The following is a 17,635-nucleotide window of genomic DNA, read 5'->3' as shown; positions in this document are numbered from 1 at the left end:
TGCTGGTGGATTTAACCACTTCTGAACACAATGGTAGGAATCAGAGGACAGATGAGGAAAACCTCCTGGTTACACCTATAGGGAGAGAGAGAGAATTAAGAATGCTAGAACAGAGAGCAGTCATAATACACACACACACACACACACACACACACACACACACACACACACACACACACACACACACACACACACACACACACACACACACACACACACACACACACACACACACACACACACACACACACACACACACACACACACACACACACACACACACACACACACACACACACACACACACACACCTGTTGCCAGATCACCATTCCCCCTACTCTAAATCATGTCCATGGTTAAGTGGCTAGATACTGTACCAGACTGACAGTATGTACTGAATAAGAGAGGGTAGTCTACTCAAACACAATGGTTGGATTAATGTTGCTGGCAGACTTATGGAGGACTACAGGTGGAGGGGTTAAGCTGATCAGTGTTTTCCCTGAGGCATGCTACTTAAATTGCAGTGTGGAGCAGTGAGCCAAGGCTGCAGGCTTTCATGTAGAAACCTCCTAGTTTGACTAAGAGTGTTTGTGAGTGATCCTATCTGCTCTGTCTAGTAATTAGCCCGGACTGTATTAAGCATCCCAATCTCTATAGCAGACTTCTATGGGTAGTACAATGGGACAGAGGGGCAATCCACAATTACTACAACAAGTCCTCACATTATCCACCAGTGACGAGGGGGCCCATGTGAGCACGTCCACCACAGATAAGAACAATGGGTTTGTTTGGCCCCAGCGACAGACAGACAGTCTGGTTCTTAGGCTGGGAGTCTCTTCGGGGAGCTGGTTCTACATTCATCACCCCAGCACAGTCAGGGGCCCCTGGCAGGACCAAGTGCAACATGGCCATTCACACTGACCATCACAGCTACAGGGGAGAGGGGAGAGGGGGAAGACAGGAAGAGGGGAGAAGGGGATGAGGGGAAGGGGAGAAGGGTGACACAACCAACCCGACCAGGCCTGGGGATGTAGCCTTGTTATTTTGCCAGAAATCCAGCAACATGTCAGTGAGTTTCTAGGTTTCTAAAGATTGTCCATATTCACACAGGGGATGAGGAGAGAGGAGGTGGGGGGGGGGGTTTGCAGAGAGAGGAGAGAGAGAGGAAGAGAGAGAGAAGGAGGAGAGAGAGGGGAGTAAAGAGAGATGGGGAAGGAAGAGGGATGGGGGAAGGAGAGCGAGAGAGGGGGAAGGAGAGCGAGGGGGAGGGAGGGAGGAGAGAAAGTGAAATGGGGGTAAAGGGAGATGGGGAAGGAGAGGGGGATAGGGAAGGAGAGCGAGGGGCAAGGAGAGAGGAGAGAAAGAGAAAGGGGAGGAGAGAGGGAGAAACAAAGAGAGAGAGGGAACAAAAGAGAGATTGGGGAAGGAGAGAGAGAGTGAGGGAGGAGAGAGGAGAGAGGGGGATGAGGGAGGAGAAGGTTGGGGGAGGAGAGAGTTGGGGAGATAGAGAGATGGAGGAGAGAGGGAAGGAGAGAGAGAGATGGGGCTGAGGGAAGAGAGCGTTGGGGAAGGAAATAGAGAGAGGGGGTGAGGGAGGAGAGCGATAGAGGGGGTGAGGGAGGGGCGAGAGGGGGATGAGGGAGGAGAGAGGGAATGAGAGAGAGAGGGTGTTGAGGGAGGAGAGAAGAGAGAGGAGAGGGAGGAGAGAGAGAGAGAGAGAGGGGGTGTTGAAGGAGGAGAGGGGGAGAGGGAACGTAAGATGAGGTCACAAAGAAAGCAGTGCTGCAGCAGTAGTGGAGCTTGGCTAAAAGAGAGGGAGGGAGGGAGGGAGGGAGGGAGGGAGGGAGGCACGCAGGGAGGGAGGGAGGGAGGGAGGGAGGGGCAGGCAGGCAGGCAGGCAGGCAGAGCAGGCAGGCAGGCAGGCAGGCAGGCAGGCAGGCAGGGAGGGAGGGAGGGAGGGAGGGAGGGAGGGAGGGAGGGAGGGAGGGAGGGAGGGAGGGAGGGAGGGAGGGGGAGGGAGGGAGGGAGGGAAGGAATAAAGAACTGTGATGGGAGGGAGGGAGGGAGGGAGGGAGGGGGGAATGGAGGGAAGGAATAAAGAACTGTGATGGGAGGGAGCGAGGGAGGGAGGGAGGGTGGGCTTGAGCGAGAGCTTGAGGGATTGTGAGGGAAGGTGAATGGAAAGGGGGAGAGAGAGAGATTTGGGGACATCTGCTCAGAGCAGCCATGACAATCAGCGATCACAGGAGCAGACAGAAAATGTCCCCTTCACTGAATGCACTACAGCCAGCCTGGTTCAGGGATGGCTTGAAAGGTTCCAGGCTCACAGTAACAGCAGCCATTGTTTTGGCACAGAGAGAGTCAGTCAGTTACAACAGTAGCTGTCAGTGAGCCTTGTCTTGGTCTGTTGCTAAGTGTTAGATCTCTAAGTTTAGAAAACACAAGCAGACAGATGGTTATGGGGACATGCTCCCTCGCTGGACATATTTAGCACTAGACTGGTTTCAACTCGTCTAGCCTCACCATCATCATCAATATCATCATCCTCTCCATCTGTTGTCATTGAGTAGTGCTTTGCACTAACCGATGCTTGATCATTTATATGAATGAGAAAACACAGCAATAAACATATTAGTTTAAGTGTTGACATGGAGTCATTTATCAGACGTTCTTATCCAGAGTCACTTACAGTAGGTTGTGAGTGCAGACATTTTCCTACTGTTCCCCCATGGGAATTGAACCCACAACCCTGGTGTTGCATGTGCTATGCTCTACCAACGCTTTTACAGCAATAAACATATTCGTTTAGGATTCATAGCCTTTGCAGAAGAATGATTGAGTGAGATCTGTCTGAAGTGTCCAGTCCAGACTAAGTCTGTGTTGCTCCAGACCTGGAGGTACAGTAAATCATATAGGAGATCTACTCAGAGAGGCTGTGCATTCTGTCCTTCACTTAACCTTCGCTTCGCCCACATCCCTCAGCTATAATTCAGTCAGCCAGCCCCCTTGTCCCCACGGACAGACTCCAGCTTCCCGCACGCACACACACCCTGGTGTGTGTTTAATTCATCAAACCACCAGTCAGAGTTAAATCAACTGGGGATTGGAGGATGAGGAGAGGAGAGTGATGGGGTTGAGATACCACTACAGAGGGGGGATGATAATGATGTGTCCATGTCTGTCCATTAGAGGGTGATATTGATGTGGCCATGTCTGTCCATTAGGGGGTGATAATGATGTGTCCATGTCTGTCCATTAGGGGGTGATAATGATGTGTCCATGTCTGTCCATTAGGGGGTGATAATGATGTGTCCATGTCTGTCCATTAGGGGGTGATAATGATGTGTCCATGTCTGTCCATTAGGGGTGATATTGATGTGTCCATGTCTGTCCATTAGGGGGTGATAATGATGTGTCCATGATGTGTCCATGTCTGTCCATTAGGGGGTGATAATGATGTGTCCATGTCTGTCCATTACGGGGTGATATTGATGTGTCCATGTCTGTCCATAAGTAATGAACTGCATTGATCCACTGTTGCCTTTGAAGTTGCCTTTGAACTCAATCAAATTCATTTATAAAAGCCCTTTTACATCAGCCAATGTCACAAAGTGCTGTACAGAAACCCAGCCTAAAACCCAGTCAGGAACCTAGGAAGAAACCTAGAGAGGAACCAGGCTTGGAGGAGTGGCCAGTCCTCTTCTGGATGTGCCGGGTGGAGATTATAACAGAATATGGACAAGAACATGGACAACTCTGTTGGAGCTGTCCGTCTGTCTGTCTACATAATATGGAGCTGTCCTTCTGTCTGTCTACATAATATGGAGCTGTCATCTGTCTGTCTACATAATATGGAGCTGTCCTTCTGTCTGTCTACATAATATGGAGCTGTCATCTGTCTGTCTACATAATATGGAGCTGTCCTTCTATCTGTCTACATAATATGGAGCTGTCCTTCTGTCTGTCTACATAATATGGAGCTGTCCTTCTATCTGTCTACATAATATGGAGCTGTCCGTCTGTCTGTCTACATAATATGGAGCTGTCATCTGTCTGTCTACATAATATGGAGCTGTCATCTGTCTGTCTATATAATATGGAGCTGTTATCTGTCTGTCTACATAATATGGAGCTGTCATCTGTCTGTCTATATAATATGGAGCTTCGTCCTTCTGTCCTTAATATGGAGCTGTCATCTGTCTGTCTATATAATATGGAGCTGTCCTTCTGTCTGTCTACATAATATGGAGCTGTCATCTGTCTGTCTATATAATATGGAGCTGTTATCTGTCTGTCTACATAATATGGAGCTGTCATCTGTCTGTCTACATAATATGGAGCTGTCATCTGTCTGTCCACATAATATGGAGCTGTCCTCTGTCTGTCTACATAATATGGAGCTGTCATCTGTCTGTCTACATAATATGGAGCTGTCCTTCTGTCTGTCTACATAATATGGAGCTGTCCTCTGTCTGTCCACATAATATGGAGCTGTCATCTGTCTGTCTACATAATATGGAGCTGTCATCTGTCTGTCTACATAATATGGAGCTGTCATCTGTCTGTCTACATAATATGGAGCTGTCCTTCTGTCTGTCTACATAATATGGAGCTGTCCTTCTGTCTGTCTACATAATATGGAGCTGTCCTTCTGTCTGTCTACATAATATGGAGCTGTCCGTCTGTCTGTCTACATAATACGGAGCTGCTCTTCTGTCTGTCTCTACTATGGAGCTGTCTGCCTGTCTCTCCCTACTACGGAGCTGTCTGCCTGTCTGTCTCTACTATGGAGCTGTCCGTCTGTACCTACAATGGAGATGTCTGTCTGTCTCTACTGTGGAGTTGTCTGTTTGTCTCTACTATGGAGCTGTCTGTCTGTCTGTCTGTCTGTCTGTCTGTCTGTCTGTCTGTCTGTCTGTCTGTCTGTCTGTCTGTCTGTCTGTCTGTCTGTCTGTCTGTCTGTCTGTCTGTCTGTCTGTCTGTCTGTCTGTCTGTCTGTCTGTCTGTCTGTCTGTCTGTCTGTCTGTCTGTCTGTCTGTCTGTCTGTCTGTCTGTCTGTCTGTCTGTCTGTCACTACTGTGGAGCTGTCTGTCTGTCTACTATGGACTACAAAAATAGAGTACTGTAAGCTACATAGAAGCTCCGTTGGGCATGAGCTGATTGATGTTCTACTACCATGGCCATTGGCCAATATGGTCAACACTGTAGCTAACACATTTAAGGTGGTCAAGTCAACAGCTGGACATACTGTAGTTACAGCTACACATCTATAGGAGACCTACACCAGTAGATCCCTACAGTAGACCTACACCAGTAGATCCCTACAGTAGACCTACACCAGTAGATCCCTACAGTGGTTACACTCATCTACAGTAGACATACACCAGTAGATCCCTACAGTAGTTACACTCATCTACAGTAGACCTACACCAGTAGATCCCTACAGTAGTTACACTCATCTACAGTAGACATACACCAGTAGATCCCTACAGTAGTTACACTCATCTACAGTAGACCTACACCAGTAGATCCCTACAGTAGTTACACTCATCTACAGTAGACCTACACCAGTAGATCCCTACAGTAGACCTACACCAGTAGATCCCTACAGTAGTTACACTCATCTACAGTAGACATACACCAGTAGATCCCTACAGTAGACCTACACCAGTAGATCCCTACAGTAGTTACACTCATCTACAGTAGACCTACACCAGTAGATCCCTACAGTAGACCTACACCAGTAGATGCCTACAGTAGTTACATTCATCTACAGTAGACCTACACCAGTATATCCCTACAGGAGACCTACACCAGTAGATCCGTAACAGTAGCTACAGTACATTCATCTACAGGAGACCTACACTAGTAGATCCCTACAGGAGACCTACACCAGTAGATCCCTACAGTAGCTACACTCATCTACAGTAGACCTACACCAGTAGATCCCTACAGTAGACCTACACCAGTAGATCCCTACAGTAGCTACATTCATCTACAAAGACCTACACCAGTAGATCCCTACAGTAGACCTACACCAGTAGATCCCTACAGTAGCTACATTCATCTACAGGAGACCTACACCAGTAGATCCCTACAGTAGACCTACACCAGTAGATCCCTACAGTAGCTACATTCATCTACATTGGACCTACACAGTAGATCCCTACAGTAGACCTACACCAGTAGATCCCTACAGTAGTTACACTCATCTACAGGAGACCTACACCAGTAGATCCCTACAGTCAGACCTACACCAGTAGATCCCTACAGTCAGACCTACACCAGTAGATCCCTACAGTAGACCTACACCAGTAGATCCCTACAGTGGTTACACTCATCTACAGTAGACCTACACCAGTAGATCCCTACAGTAGACCTACACCAGTAGATCCCTACAGTAGACCTACACCAGTAGATCCCTACAGTAGACCTACACCAGTAGATCCCTACAGTAGACCTACGTACACCAGTAGATCCCTACAGTAGCTACACTCATCTACAGTAGACCTACACCAGTAGATACCTACAGTAGACCAACACCAGTAGATCCCTGCAGTAGACCTACACCAGTAGATCCCTACAGTAGTTACATTCATCTACAGTAGACCTACACCAGTAGATCCCTACAGTAGACCTACACCAGTAGATCCCTGCAGTAGACCTACACCAGTAGATCCCTACAGTAGTTACATTCATCTACAGGAGACCTACAACAGTAGATCCCTACAGTAGACCTACACCAGTAGATCCCAACAGGAGACCTACACCAGTAGATCCCTACAATAGCTACATTCATCTACAGGAGACCTACAACAGTAGATCCCTACAGTAGACCTACACCAGTAGATCCCTGCAGTAGCTACATTCATCTACATGAAACCTACACCAGTAGATCCCTACAGTAGACCTACACCAGTAGATCCCTGCAGTAGCTACATTCATCTACAGGAGACCTACACCAGTAGATCCCTTCAGTAGCTACATTCATCTACAGGAGACCTACACCAGTAGATCCCTACAGTAGCTACATTCATCTACAGGAGACCTACCTACACCAGTAGATCCCTTAGAGATCAGATCTACTGTTTGTAATGAGTCTACTGGGGCTGACTCAGTCATTGGAACACGCAAGATTCAGGAGCGCACGCACACACACTGCAGCAACCTAGCCAAATGTGCCCAGCCCATCCTACTCAGCCTCATCCCTAGATTATTCTCTCCTCAACAACCTACACATTCCCCACACCCCCCACATTCCCCCTACACTCCCCACACACCTCACCCACTCCCCACACTCCCCCCTCCCACACACACCTCCCCCACACCCACCACACACCCCACACTCTCACCCCCCCACACTCCCCACACACCTCCCACACACTGCCCACACACCCCACACACTCCCCACACACTCCCCCCACTCCCCACACACACCCCACACACTCCCCACACTCCACAGACTCCTGTCTCTTCTCCTTATCCCACTCCTTGTCTTATAAATCAACAGCCTTCTATCCTCTCCTCCCAATCCTCCCTCTATCGTCCGGAGAGTGCCTGGTGGGACATATCTGAGTGGTGATGGATTGAAACGTAATCGTTCTGACAGGCAGCTCACAGGCCACTTGTAAAGGCACTGGATAAGCACGCAAGCGACCCACTGCCCACACACACACACACACACACACACACACACACACACACACACACACACACACACACACACACACACACACACACACACACACACACACACACACACACACACACACACACACACACACACACACACACACACACACACACACACACACACACACACACACATCCAGCCTTCACATTATGGTATGTAAAAGACCAGCAGGTACATACATTGTACTAGCAGGTACATACACTGTACTAGCAGGTACATACACTGTATTAGCATGTACATACACTGTACAGGGCCTGGAGGCAGCTCTACTTCAGAGAGTGGCCAGGTGTAAAAGGCCTGGTGTGAGTGGCCAGGTGTGAGAGGCCAGGTATGAGAGGCCAGGTGTAAGAGGCCAGGTGTGAGTGGCCAGGTGTGAGTGGCCAGGTGTGAGTGGCCAGGTGTGAGACGCCAGGTGTGAGAGGCCAGGTGTGAGTGGCAAGGTGTGAGAGGCCAGGTGTGAGAGGCCAGGTGTGAGAGGCCAGGTGTGAGAGGCCAGGTGTGAGTGGCCAGGTGTGAGAGGCCAGGTGTGAGAGGCCAGGTGTGAGAGGCCAGGTGTTAGTGGCCAGGTGTGAGAGGCCAGGTGTGAGAGGCCAGGTGTTAGAGGCCAGGTGTGAGAGGCCAGGTGTGAGAGGCCAGGTGTGAGAGGCCAGGTGTGAGAGGCCAGGTGTGAGAGGCCAGGTGTGAGTGGCCAGGTGTGAGAGGCCAGGTGTGAGAGGCCAGGTGTGAGATGTACAGACAGTCCAATAACAGCCTCAATATGTCCTACTTCAAAAGCAACCTTTACAGTGAGACATATGGTCTGCAACAAAATATTCAGTACAGAAATAATGTATAGCACCTGGTATTCCACATCATCCCCTACTCATCGACTGGTATTCCACATCATCCCCTGCTCATCGACTGGTATTCCACATCATCCCCTACTCATCGACTGGTATTCCACATCATCCCCTACTCATCGACTGGTATTCCACATCATCCCCTGCTCATCGACTGGTATTCCACATCATCCCCTACTCATCGACTGGTATTCCACATCATCACATCATCATCCCATCATCCCCTGCTCATCTCATCATCCCCTGCTCATCGACTGGTATTCCACATCATCCCCTGCTCATCGACTGGTATTCCACATCATCCCCTGCTCATCGACTGGTATTCCACATCATCCCCTGCTCATCGACTGGTATTCCACATCATCCCCTGCTCATCGACTGGTATTCCACATCATCCCCTGCTCATCGACTGGTATTCCACATCATCCCCTGCTCATCGACTGGTATTCCACATCATCCCCTACTCATCGACTGGTATTCCACATCATCCCCTGCTCATCGACTGGTATTCCACATCATCCCCTGCTCATCGACTGGTATTCCACATCATCCCCTACTCATCGACTGGTATTCCACATCATCCCCTGCTCATCGACTGGTATAACACGCTGTATCATTAGATCACACACTATGTTGGTGGAAGTCATGGCACAGAACACATATTCATTGTATTTCAATGGACCGTTGGCATCACAAAATATATTTCCATGAATGGACAATAAAGTTTGGTGTCCATACATGCCATTTCTGCAACATGCTTCATGTTGTCTGTTGGATAAGTCCATGTTTTGAAACACAGAAGCACTGGGACATGAACATAACAATGGTCCTCTATCCCAGCTCTTAGTAATGAACCACCAACACAGAGCACCTCTGCTGCCAAGCTGTGACCTTCCTCCAAGGGCATGGGGTTGGCACCATGCCCCCCGCCTGGGTGAGAACACCCTGCTGGCATAGGGAGAGGGACACAGAGGGGCACTGCCCTGTTAGCAGAGCATGGGTGAGATAGAGACGGAGGGAGGGAAAGGAACACAGGGATATGTTTGTGTCCCAAAATGGGTGCATGCGGGAAACAGACGTCCCCCTCTGCATCCCCCCAACCCTCTACTGCGTTCGCGTGTCAGCGTCTATTTGTTCCTAGGAAAGAGAGGTTGCCTCAGAGCATACCAGAAAGATAGAGAGAATTCGAAAACAAATCCAATTTTGAAAAACTCCCATATCTACTGGGTGAAATTCCACAGTGTGACATCACAGCAGCAAGATTTGTGACCTGTTGCCACAAGAAAAGGGCAACCAGTGAAGAACAAACACCATTGTAAATACAACCCATATTTATGCTTATTTATTTTATCTTGTGTCCTTTAACCATTTGTACATTGTTAAAACACTGTATATATATATAATATGACATTTGTAGTCTTTATTGTTTTGAAACTTCTGTATGTGTGATGTTTACTGTTCATTTTTATTGTTTATTTCACTTTATATATTCACTTTATATATTATTTACCTCACTTGCTTTGGCAATGTTAACACATGTTTCCCATGCCAATAATAAAGCCCCTTGAATTGAATTGAATTGAATTGAGAGAGAGAGAGAGAGAGAGAGAGAGAGAGAGAGAGAGAGAGAGAGAGAGAGAGAGAGAGAGAGAGAGAGAGAGAGAGAGAGAGAGAGAGAGAGAGAGAGAGAGAGAGAGAGAGAGAGATGAGAGGGGACTGTGGATGTGACAGATGTCCTACCCTGGTGGCTCTGTATGTACCGCTGGGGAGGGTGTGTGGTGAATGTGGGGAAGGAGGGAGTGTGTCTGTGTGGGTGTGTGTATCGGAAGGATGCAGTCACAAAAGGACACAGACACAGACACACTCACAGACACAGACACACTCACAGACACACTCACAGACACAGACACACTCACAGACACAGACACAGACACACAAACACAGACACTCACAGACACAGACACACTCACAGACACAGACACATTCACAGACACAGACACAGACACACACAAACACAGACACTCACAGACACAGACACACTCACAGACACAGACACACTCACAGACACAGACACAGACACACACACAGACACTCACAGACACACTCACAGACACAGACACACTCACAGACACAGACACAGACACAGACACACACAAACACAGACACTCACAGACACAGACACACTCACAGACACAGACACACTCACAGACACAGACACAGACACACACAAACACAGACACTCACAGACACAGACACACTCACAGACACAGACACACACAGACACAGACACAGACACACACAAACACAGACACACACAGACACAGACACTCACAGACACAGACACACTCACAGACACAGACACAGACACTCACAGACACAGACACTCACAGACACAGACACACACAGACTAGTGCTGAGCGATTAGTTCTTTTTGAGGTTGGTTTGATTTCGGTTTTGATAATTGTTTTGAACATTAAATGCACTATACATTATGTGGGTTGAATGCTGTAACAACACAGCACATAAACAATGAATAAAAGTCCCATGATGGTAGTGACTGACCATTACTGTGCATCACTTATTAACCAACATCTGTTCACTTTACTTAAATGTAATATTTCATTAGTATTACATTATATTAGTATATAATATTTCATTATACTACATTAGTTTTATTTGATGACTTTATTATTTCATTTCAAGTCATCATCTCCTCTCTATAGAACTGCTGCCTATGCGGTCTGACAAAAATCACTATTTTAGAGGTTCTTCAAAGTAAATAAGGCATACTTTTATGACTGTTGAATACCAACTATCAATCACTCAGATCATGTATTTTCAGGAGGAGATACCTCGTGAAGAAACTGCTTTCTCCTTCTCCAACGCACATTCTTCTGTCTCTTTCACGTTAGCAGGTGTAAAACTCAGGCCGTGTTCGAGAGGATCAAAACCGTAATGCATCATGGGTAAATGATGACTGACTGATTGATCTACAAATAATAATGAATAGTTATTTATGATGCAAGGGGATTTGTAGATCAGTCGGTTGGTGGTTGCCTGCACTGTCGGCTGTAATGTCCAACAAGCACAGAGTCCGGACAAGTAGGCGTGCAATGGATTATGTAGTTAATTACCATGTTTTCTCCATTAAACTATGTAGAATCATGGCTTGTTGGAAACTACAACTCCCTACTACATCGCACAGTTCGGGCTTGATCAGATTTATCTGTAGAGTAACTGTGCAATTTGCACATTAGGCTCAAATCCCCCAAAATAAAAAATTATAGTTTTGGTTATTCGCTCAACACACACACACACACACACACACACACACACACACACACACACACACACACACACACACACACACACACACACACACACACACACACACACACACACACACACACACACACACACACACACACACACACACACACACACACACACACACACACACACACACACACACACACACACACACAGAGGCAGGGGCCCATGCAGCATTACATCATCCTCCTGTGCGTCACAAACTCCAATACTGTTTGCTGCTGTATGTGATAGTGGTAAACAGTGGGTTATGTCACAAGCTTTCTAAGACAGCTAAAGATGGGGGACAATATGAGAAATGTGTTGTGTAGCCTCCCGGGTGGCGCAGTGGTTAAGGGCGCTGTACTGCAGCGCCAGCTGTGCCATCAGAGTCCCTGGGTTCGCGCCTAGGCTCTGTCGTAACCGGCCGCGACCGGGAGGTCCGTGGGGCGACGCACAATTGGCCTAGCGTCGTCCAGGTTAGGGAGGGCTTGGTCGGTAGGGATGTCCTTGTCTCATCGCGCACCAGAGACTCCTGTGGCGGGCCCGGGCGCAGTGCACGCTAACCAAGGTTGCCAGGTGCACAGTGTTTCCTCAGACACATTGGTGCGGCTGTCTTCCAGGTTGGATGCGCGCTGTGTTAAGAAGCAGTACGGCTGGTTGGGTTGTGTATCGGAGGACGCATGACTTTCAACCTTTGTCTCTCCCGAGCCCGTACGGGAGTTGTAGCGATGAGACAAGATAGTAGCTACTACAACATTTGGTAACATTTTTTAAAATGTGTGGTTTGTGTAAATCCCTCAGAACCACCGACAAGCATGACCACTCTAAGACGGCTCAACATAACATCTCTTTCACTCACAATTCAGTGTTTTGTCTAATAAAGGGAAAACATTGAGGGAAAATGTCATTAACTTGTGTGAGTCTCCTATCAGCGCGAGGAGAGTCGCTGTCCTAGCGCTTGAATAATCAATGCCGTCTAGACACTGAGCGTCACTACATCTCTCTGAGAGGAAAACAGGACTCCTAACACACAGCTGCAGAAGCCGCTCTCACACTCACATCCACTACTTTCACTGCATATCAGTTATGTCACAAACAATCACTGCTGGCTGTAATATATAGATCATGTTCTTGGAAGCTAACAAAAGGGAGATACTGTATGTCTGGTCCAGAAAACATTCTGCTTATTAGGGATTCTGATTGTTAACCTCTTAACTGATATATCTGCTATAAGAGAATGAGGGGAGAAAGAAGAGAGGGAGAGGGAGAGGGGGAGAGAGAGGGAGAGAGAGGGGGGGCAGGAAGGGGGAGAGAGAGAGGGAGAGGAAGAGAGAGGAGAGAGAGAGAGAGAGAGAGAGAGAGAGAGAGAGAGAGAGAGAGAGAGAGAGAGAGAGAGAGAGAGAGAGAGAGAGAGAGAGAGAGAGAGAGAGAGGAGGGGGGTTAGGGGGATAGGGAGGGAGAGAGAGAGAGAGAGAGAGAGAGAGAGGGGGATAGGGGGAGAGAGAAAGAGAGAACGAGAAAGAGAGAGAGATGCTAGCAGCATAGCAATGAGCCGGCAGTTTTTCGGCAGCCTGCTAGCCTGTATCCACAGACAATAAATTGACACCCTGCATTTGTGTCTCGTCACTCTAGTCGGCGTCTAGTCACGGGCGGAATACACAGACACAGACTCTTTGACCTGTTGGAGCTCAGAGCTTAAGATTATCAGTGTACCCTGCATTTACATCTACAACCTTGTGACTAATACACTCTCTACATCTCTAAATCTACACAGACACACACACAGACACAAACACAGACACACACAGAGACACATACACACCTTACCTGGTGAGATGGGGCAGCTATCTTTCTGCGATTTTGTCTGCAATGATTTTGGGTAAGGGAGGAGGCTTGGAGTCCTGCAGAGAGAGAGAAATAGAGAGAGAAAGAGAGAGAGAATGTGAGGGAGAGAGAAATAAAAAAGAGAGAGTCAGTCAGAAATTCAGTGGTAGATGAGAGACACGACTTAGAGAGACAATCCACCGGTAGGAGAGAACACACACACTCCCTCACACACGCACCAGAACACAGCCTCTGAAGTGTGGGCTCGCACTCCCACTCACACACACACACACACACACCCCCTGAGCCGCGAACAAGACAAATTATGATGCTGCATCAGAGAGGAGGAAAGGAGAAAAGAGGGGGTTGGGTTGGGAGGAGTCTCGGGATGGCTGAAATTGTGTGTGTGTGATATGTGTGTGTGTGTGTGTGTGTGTGTGTGTGTGTGTGTGTGTGTGTGTGTGTGTGTGTGTGTGTGTGTGTGTGTGTGTGTGTGTGTGTGTGTGTGTGTGTGTGTGTGTGTGTGTGTGTGTGTGTGTGTGTGTGTGTGTGTGTGTGTGATATGCCAGTGAAAGATTGAGGATGAGGGGAAAAAGGGAAGCTGCATTTCTAAAGGCCACGGGATTCGTTTCATCTCTTCAGCCCAAAAATGTGTGTGGATGTGTCCATAAAAGTGCACCTGAATGTGTGTGTGTGTGTGTGTGTGTGTGTGTGTGTGTGTGTGTGTGTGTGTGTGTGTGTGTGTGTGTGTGTGTGTGTGTGTGTGTGTGTGTGTGTGTGTGTGTGTGTGTGTGTGTGTGTGTGTGTGTGTGTGTCCGTGCGTGCTTGCGAGCGTGCGTGCGTATGTGTGTGTAGAAGTGTGTGTAGTTATGTGTGTATTGAGTAGGGGTGCAGGGCTTACCCAATGCCTCATGCTGAATAATATTTCTGTCCCTGTGCTAATTTGTAGGCAGGGCTGACAGCGGCAGAGAGACAAAGAACTACACTGAAGAACCACACAGACAGAAAGAGACAGAGAGGACTGTGGAATCACACAGACAGAGAGAGACAAAGAACTACACTGAAGAACCACACAGACAGAAAGAGACAGAGAGGACTGTGGAATCACACAGACAGAGTGAGACAAAGAACTACACTGAAGAACCACACAGACAGAAAGAGACAGAGAGGTCTGTGGAATCATACAGACAGAGAGAGACAGAGAGGACTGTGGAATCACACAGACAGAGAGAGACAAAGAACTACACTGAAGAACCACACAGACAGAAAGAGACAGAGAGGTCTGTGGAATCACACAGACAGAGAGAGACAGAGAGGTCTGTGGAATCACACAGACAGAGAGAGACAGAGAGGTCTGTGGAATCACACAGACAGCGAGAGACAGAGAGGTCTGTGGAATCACACAGACAGAGAGAGACAGAGAGGTCTGTGGAATCACACAGACAGAGAGAGACAGAGAGGACTGTGGAATCACACAGACAGAGAGAGACAGAGAGGTCTGTGGAATCACACAGACAGAGAGAGACTGAGAGGACTGTGGAATCCCACAGACTGAGAGAGACAGAGAGGTCTGTGGAATCACACAGACAGAAAGAGACAGAGAGGACTGTGGAATCACACAGACAGAGAGAGACAGAGAGGTCTGTGGAATCACACAGACAGAGAGAGACCGAGAGGACTGTGCAATCCCACAGACAGAGAGAGAAAGAGAAGACTGTGGAATCACACAGACAGGGAGAGAAAGAGAGGACTCGGGAACCACACAGACAGAGAGAGAAAGAGAGGACTCTGGAATCACACAGAGAGAGAAAGAGAGGACTCTGGAATCACACAGAGAGAGAAAGAGAGGACTCTGGAATCACACAGACAGAGAGAGAAAGAGAGGACTCTGGAATCACACAGACAGAGATAGAAAGAGAGGACTCTGGAATCACACAGACAGAGAGAGAAAGAGAGGACTCTGGAATCACACAGACAGAGAGAGAAAGAGAGGACTCTGGAATCACACAGACAGAGATAGAAAGAGAGGACTCTGGAATCACACAGACAGAGAGAGAAAGAGAGGACTCTGGAATCACACAGACAGAGAGAGAAAGAGAAGACTGTGGAACCACACAGAGAGAGAAAGAGAGGACTCTGGAACCACACAGACAGAGAGAGAAAGAGAAGAATGTGGAACCACACAGAGAGAGAAAGAGAGGACTGTAGAATCTGCAGTAGCACACTGCTAATACTACTAATACAGCCTGATGAAATCCTCCTCCCATTCCCATTACACTAACCTCATACCACACAATGAGATGCAGTGAAATCTCTGCAGTAGAGATACTGTGTCATGTTTTGTCTTAATTTTGTTTTCCCAGTGTTGTTTTCCCCTGCTGGTCTTTTTAGGTTCGTTCCCCTCTTTCTCTCTTCCTCCCTCTCTCTCTTCTCTCTATCGCTCCGTTCCTGCTCCCAGCTGTTCATTGAATCAATCATTTAGTCTTCCCACACCTGTTCCTATCCTTCCCCCTTGATTAAGAGAGTTTTCCATTTCTGCCATATCACCTTTTCATTTATTACCGTGAGTTTAAGTAGCCCTGTCTTATCCATTTCTTAAAGAGTTTGCGTGGTGAGTGTCTGAGAAACCACAGGCAACCTGCATTTCTTAAAAGTCTCCAGTTTGTTCTCGTCACCACAGCAGTATCCATTTGATTGTAAAGTTTGGATTAAAGACTCTGTTTTCGCCAAGTCGCTTTTGGGTCCTCATTCACCTGCATAACATTCCTTAAAGAATGGACCAGTAGAAACCTCAGCAGGGAGCGATGCTCGGCAGACCATTTGTTAAGACCCTGTGTGTCCAGGACAGAAACAGAGCACCGATCCATTTGTTAAGCTACTTCCGGTTCTTCCGAGTGTCCATAGAAACAGTAATAACCCACCATCCATTTGTTAAGAGTGTGTCCATAGATATAGTGTTCTCTCAGCACCGATCCATTTGTTAAGGAGAGTTGTGTCATATCACTCCTTACTGGTCGGGAGTGGGGCACAGCTATCCATTTGTTAAGGAGGCAAGCGCTGAGTGTAACTAACAATTATCTGATCCATTTGTTAAGATGATAAGGGTTTTTGATCCATAGAAACAAGCTTCCTGGTCCCTGTCTTCCCTATGTCAAGGTAATCGATCCATTTGTTATTTCTTGTGCCTCCAGTAGAAACAGGCGTTGCTCGCTCGATCCATTTGTTAAGGATGAGTCCATAGAAACCAGCGTGGCACCGATCCATTTGTTAAGGAGTAGTGTCCATAGAAACAGTAGCACCTCCCCTCTCTCCGATCCATTTGTTAAGCCCATGAGTGTGTCCACTAGAAAATGGAGAATCACCAATCCATTTGTTAAGGAGTGTGTCCATTTTGTCACATGTCCAGTTAAAGGCCAGAGCTCATCAGTTAAGGGAGGGCGACTGATAAGCGAGACGGTCCATTTGTTAAGTACAGTGTGTCCATAGAAACAGTGCACCGATCCATTTTTATGGAAGGAAGCCTGGGCGCGGGAACATGACATTCCTCTCAGACAGTTAGGGAGCCCACGGTCATTTTGTTGGATGGTAGTCCTCTCCCCAGTATATTATATGAAACACTAGCACCGATCCATTTGTTAAGGAGTGTGTCCATTTCTTTTTTGATTTTTTGTTCACCTTTTACACCTGTTGTTTTGGGTCATTGTTAAGTGTGTCATAATCCTTCTTTTGATTGGTCTAGTAATTCATCCTTTCCTGATCCATTTGTTAAGTGTTTGTGTCCATAGAAACCTGTTTGTTCTGTCCATTTGTTAGGAGGAACCTGGTGATTTGACAGGAGTGCCGGAGGAATATCATGGTCTGCGCAAGGTCTTCAGTGGTCCAGAACCAACTCCCTTCCTCCTCACCGGTTTGTTATGATTGTGTCCATCTCTTTAGAAACATCCGCTCCTATCCTTGTTGCACCTGA

At 47.6% G+C, this 17,635-nt stretch overlaps 1 protein-coding gene across 16 annotated transcripts in view; it reads right to left on the bottom strand.

Annotated features, from left to right (window-relative positions):
- The window catches only part of LOC124018689 (microtubule-associated protein 2-like), a 106,462-nt gene that overhangs the window by 53,123 nt on the left and 35,704 nt on the right, over positions 1–17,635 (bottom strand). For 13 of the 16 annotated variants that reach the window (XM_046334032.1, XM_046334034.1, XM_046334027.1 and 10 more), the window contains exon 2: positions 13,672–13,745. Coding sequence is in view for 12 of the 16 variants with exons in the window: in XM_046334034.1 (XP_046189990.1) it covers positions 13,672–13,745 (74 nt within the window). In the remaining 4 variants the exon portion in view is untranslated. Of the gene's footprint in view, positions 76–13,666; positions 13,746–13,907; positions 13,964–17,635 lie in introns of those variants that run through there. The other 3 variants (XM_046334030.1, XM_046334029.1, XM_046334031.1) reach the window with 3 other exon arrangements.

This window comes from Oncorhynchus gorbuscha, unplaced genomic scaffold (genome assembly GCF_021184085.1).
Source record: "Oncorhynchus gorbuscha isolate QuinsamMale2020 ecotype Even-year unplaced genomic scaffold, OgorEven_v1.0 Un_scaffold_563, whole genome shotgun sequence".
Classification (NCBI taxonomy): Eukaryota; Metazoa; Chordata; class Actinopteri; order Salmoniformes; family Salmonidae; genus Oncorhynchus; species Oncorhynchus gorbuscha.
Note: the sequence above shows the minus strand (reverse complement) of the source record. Positions and strands in the feature narration are given on the sequence as shown.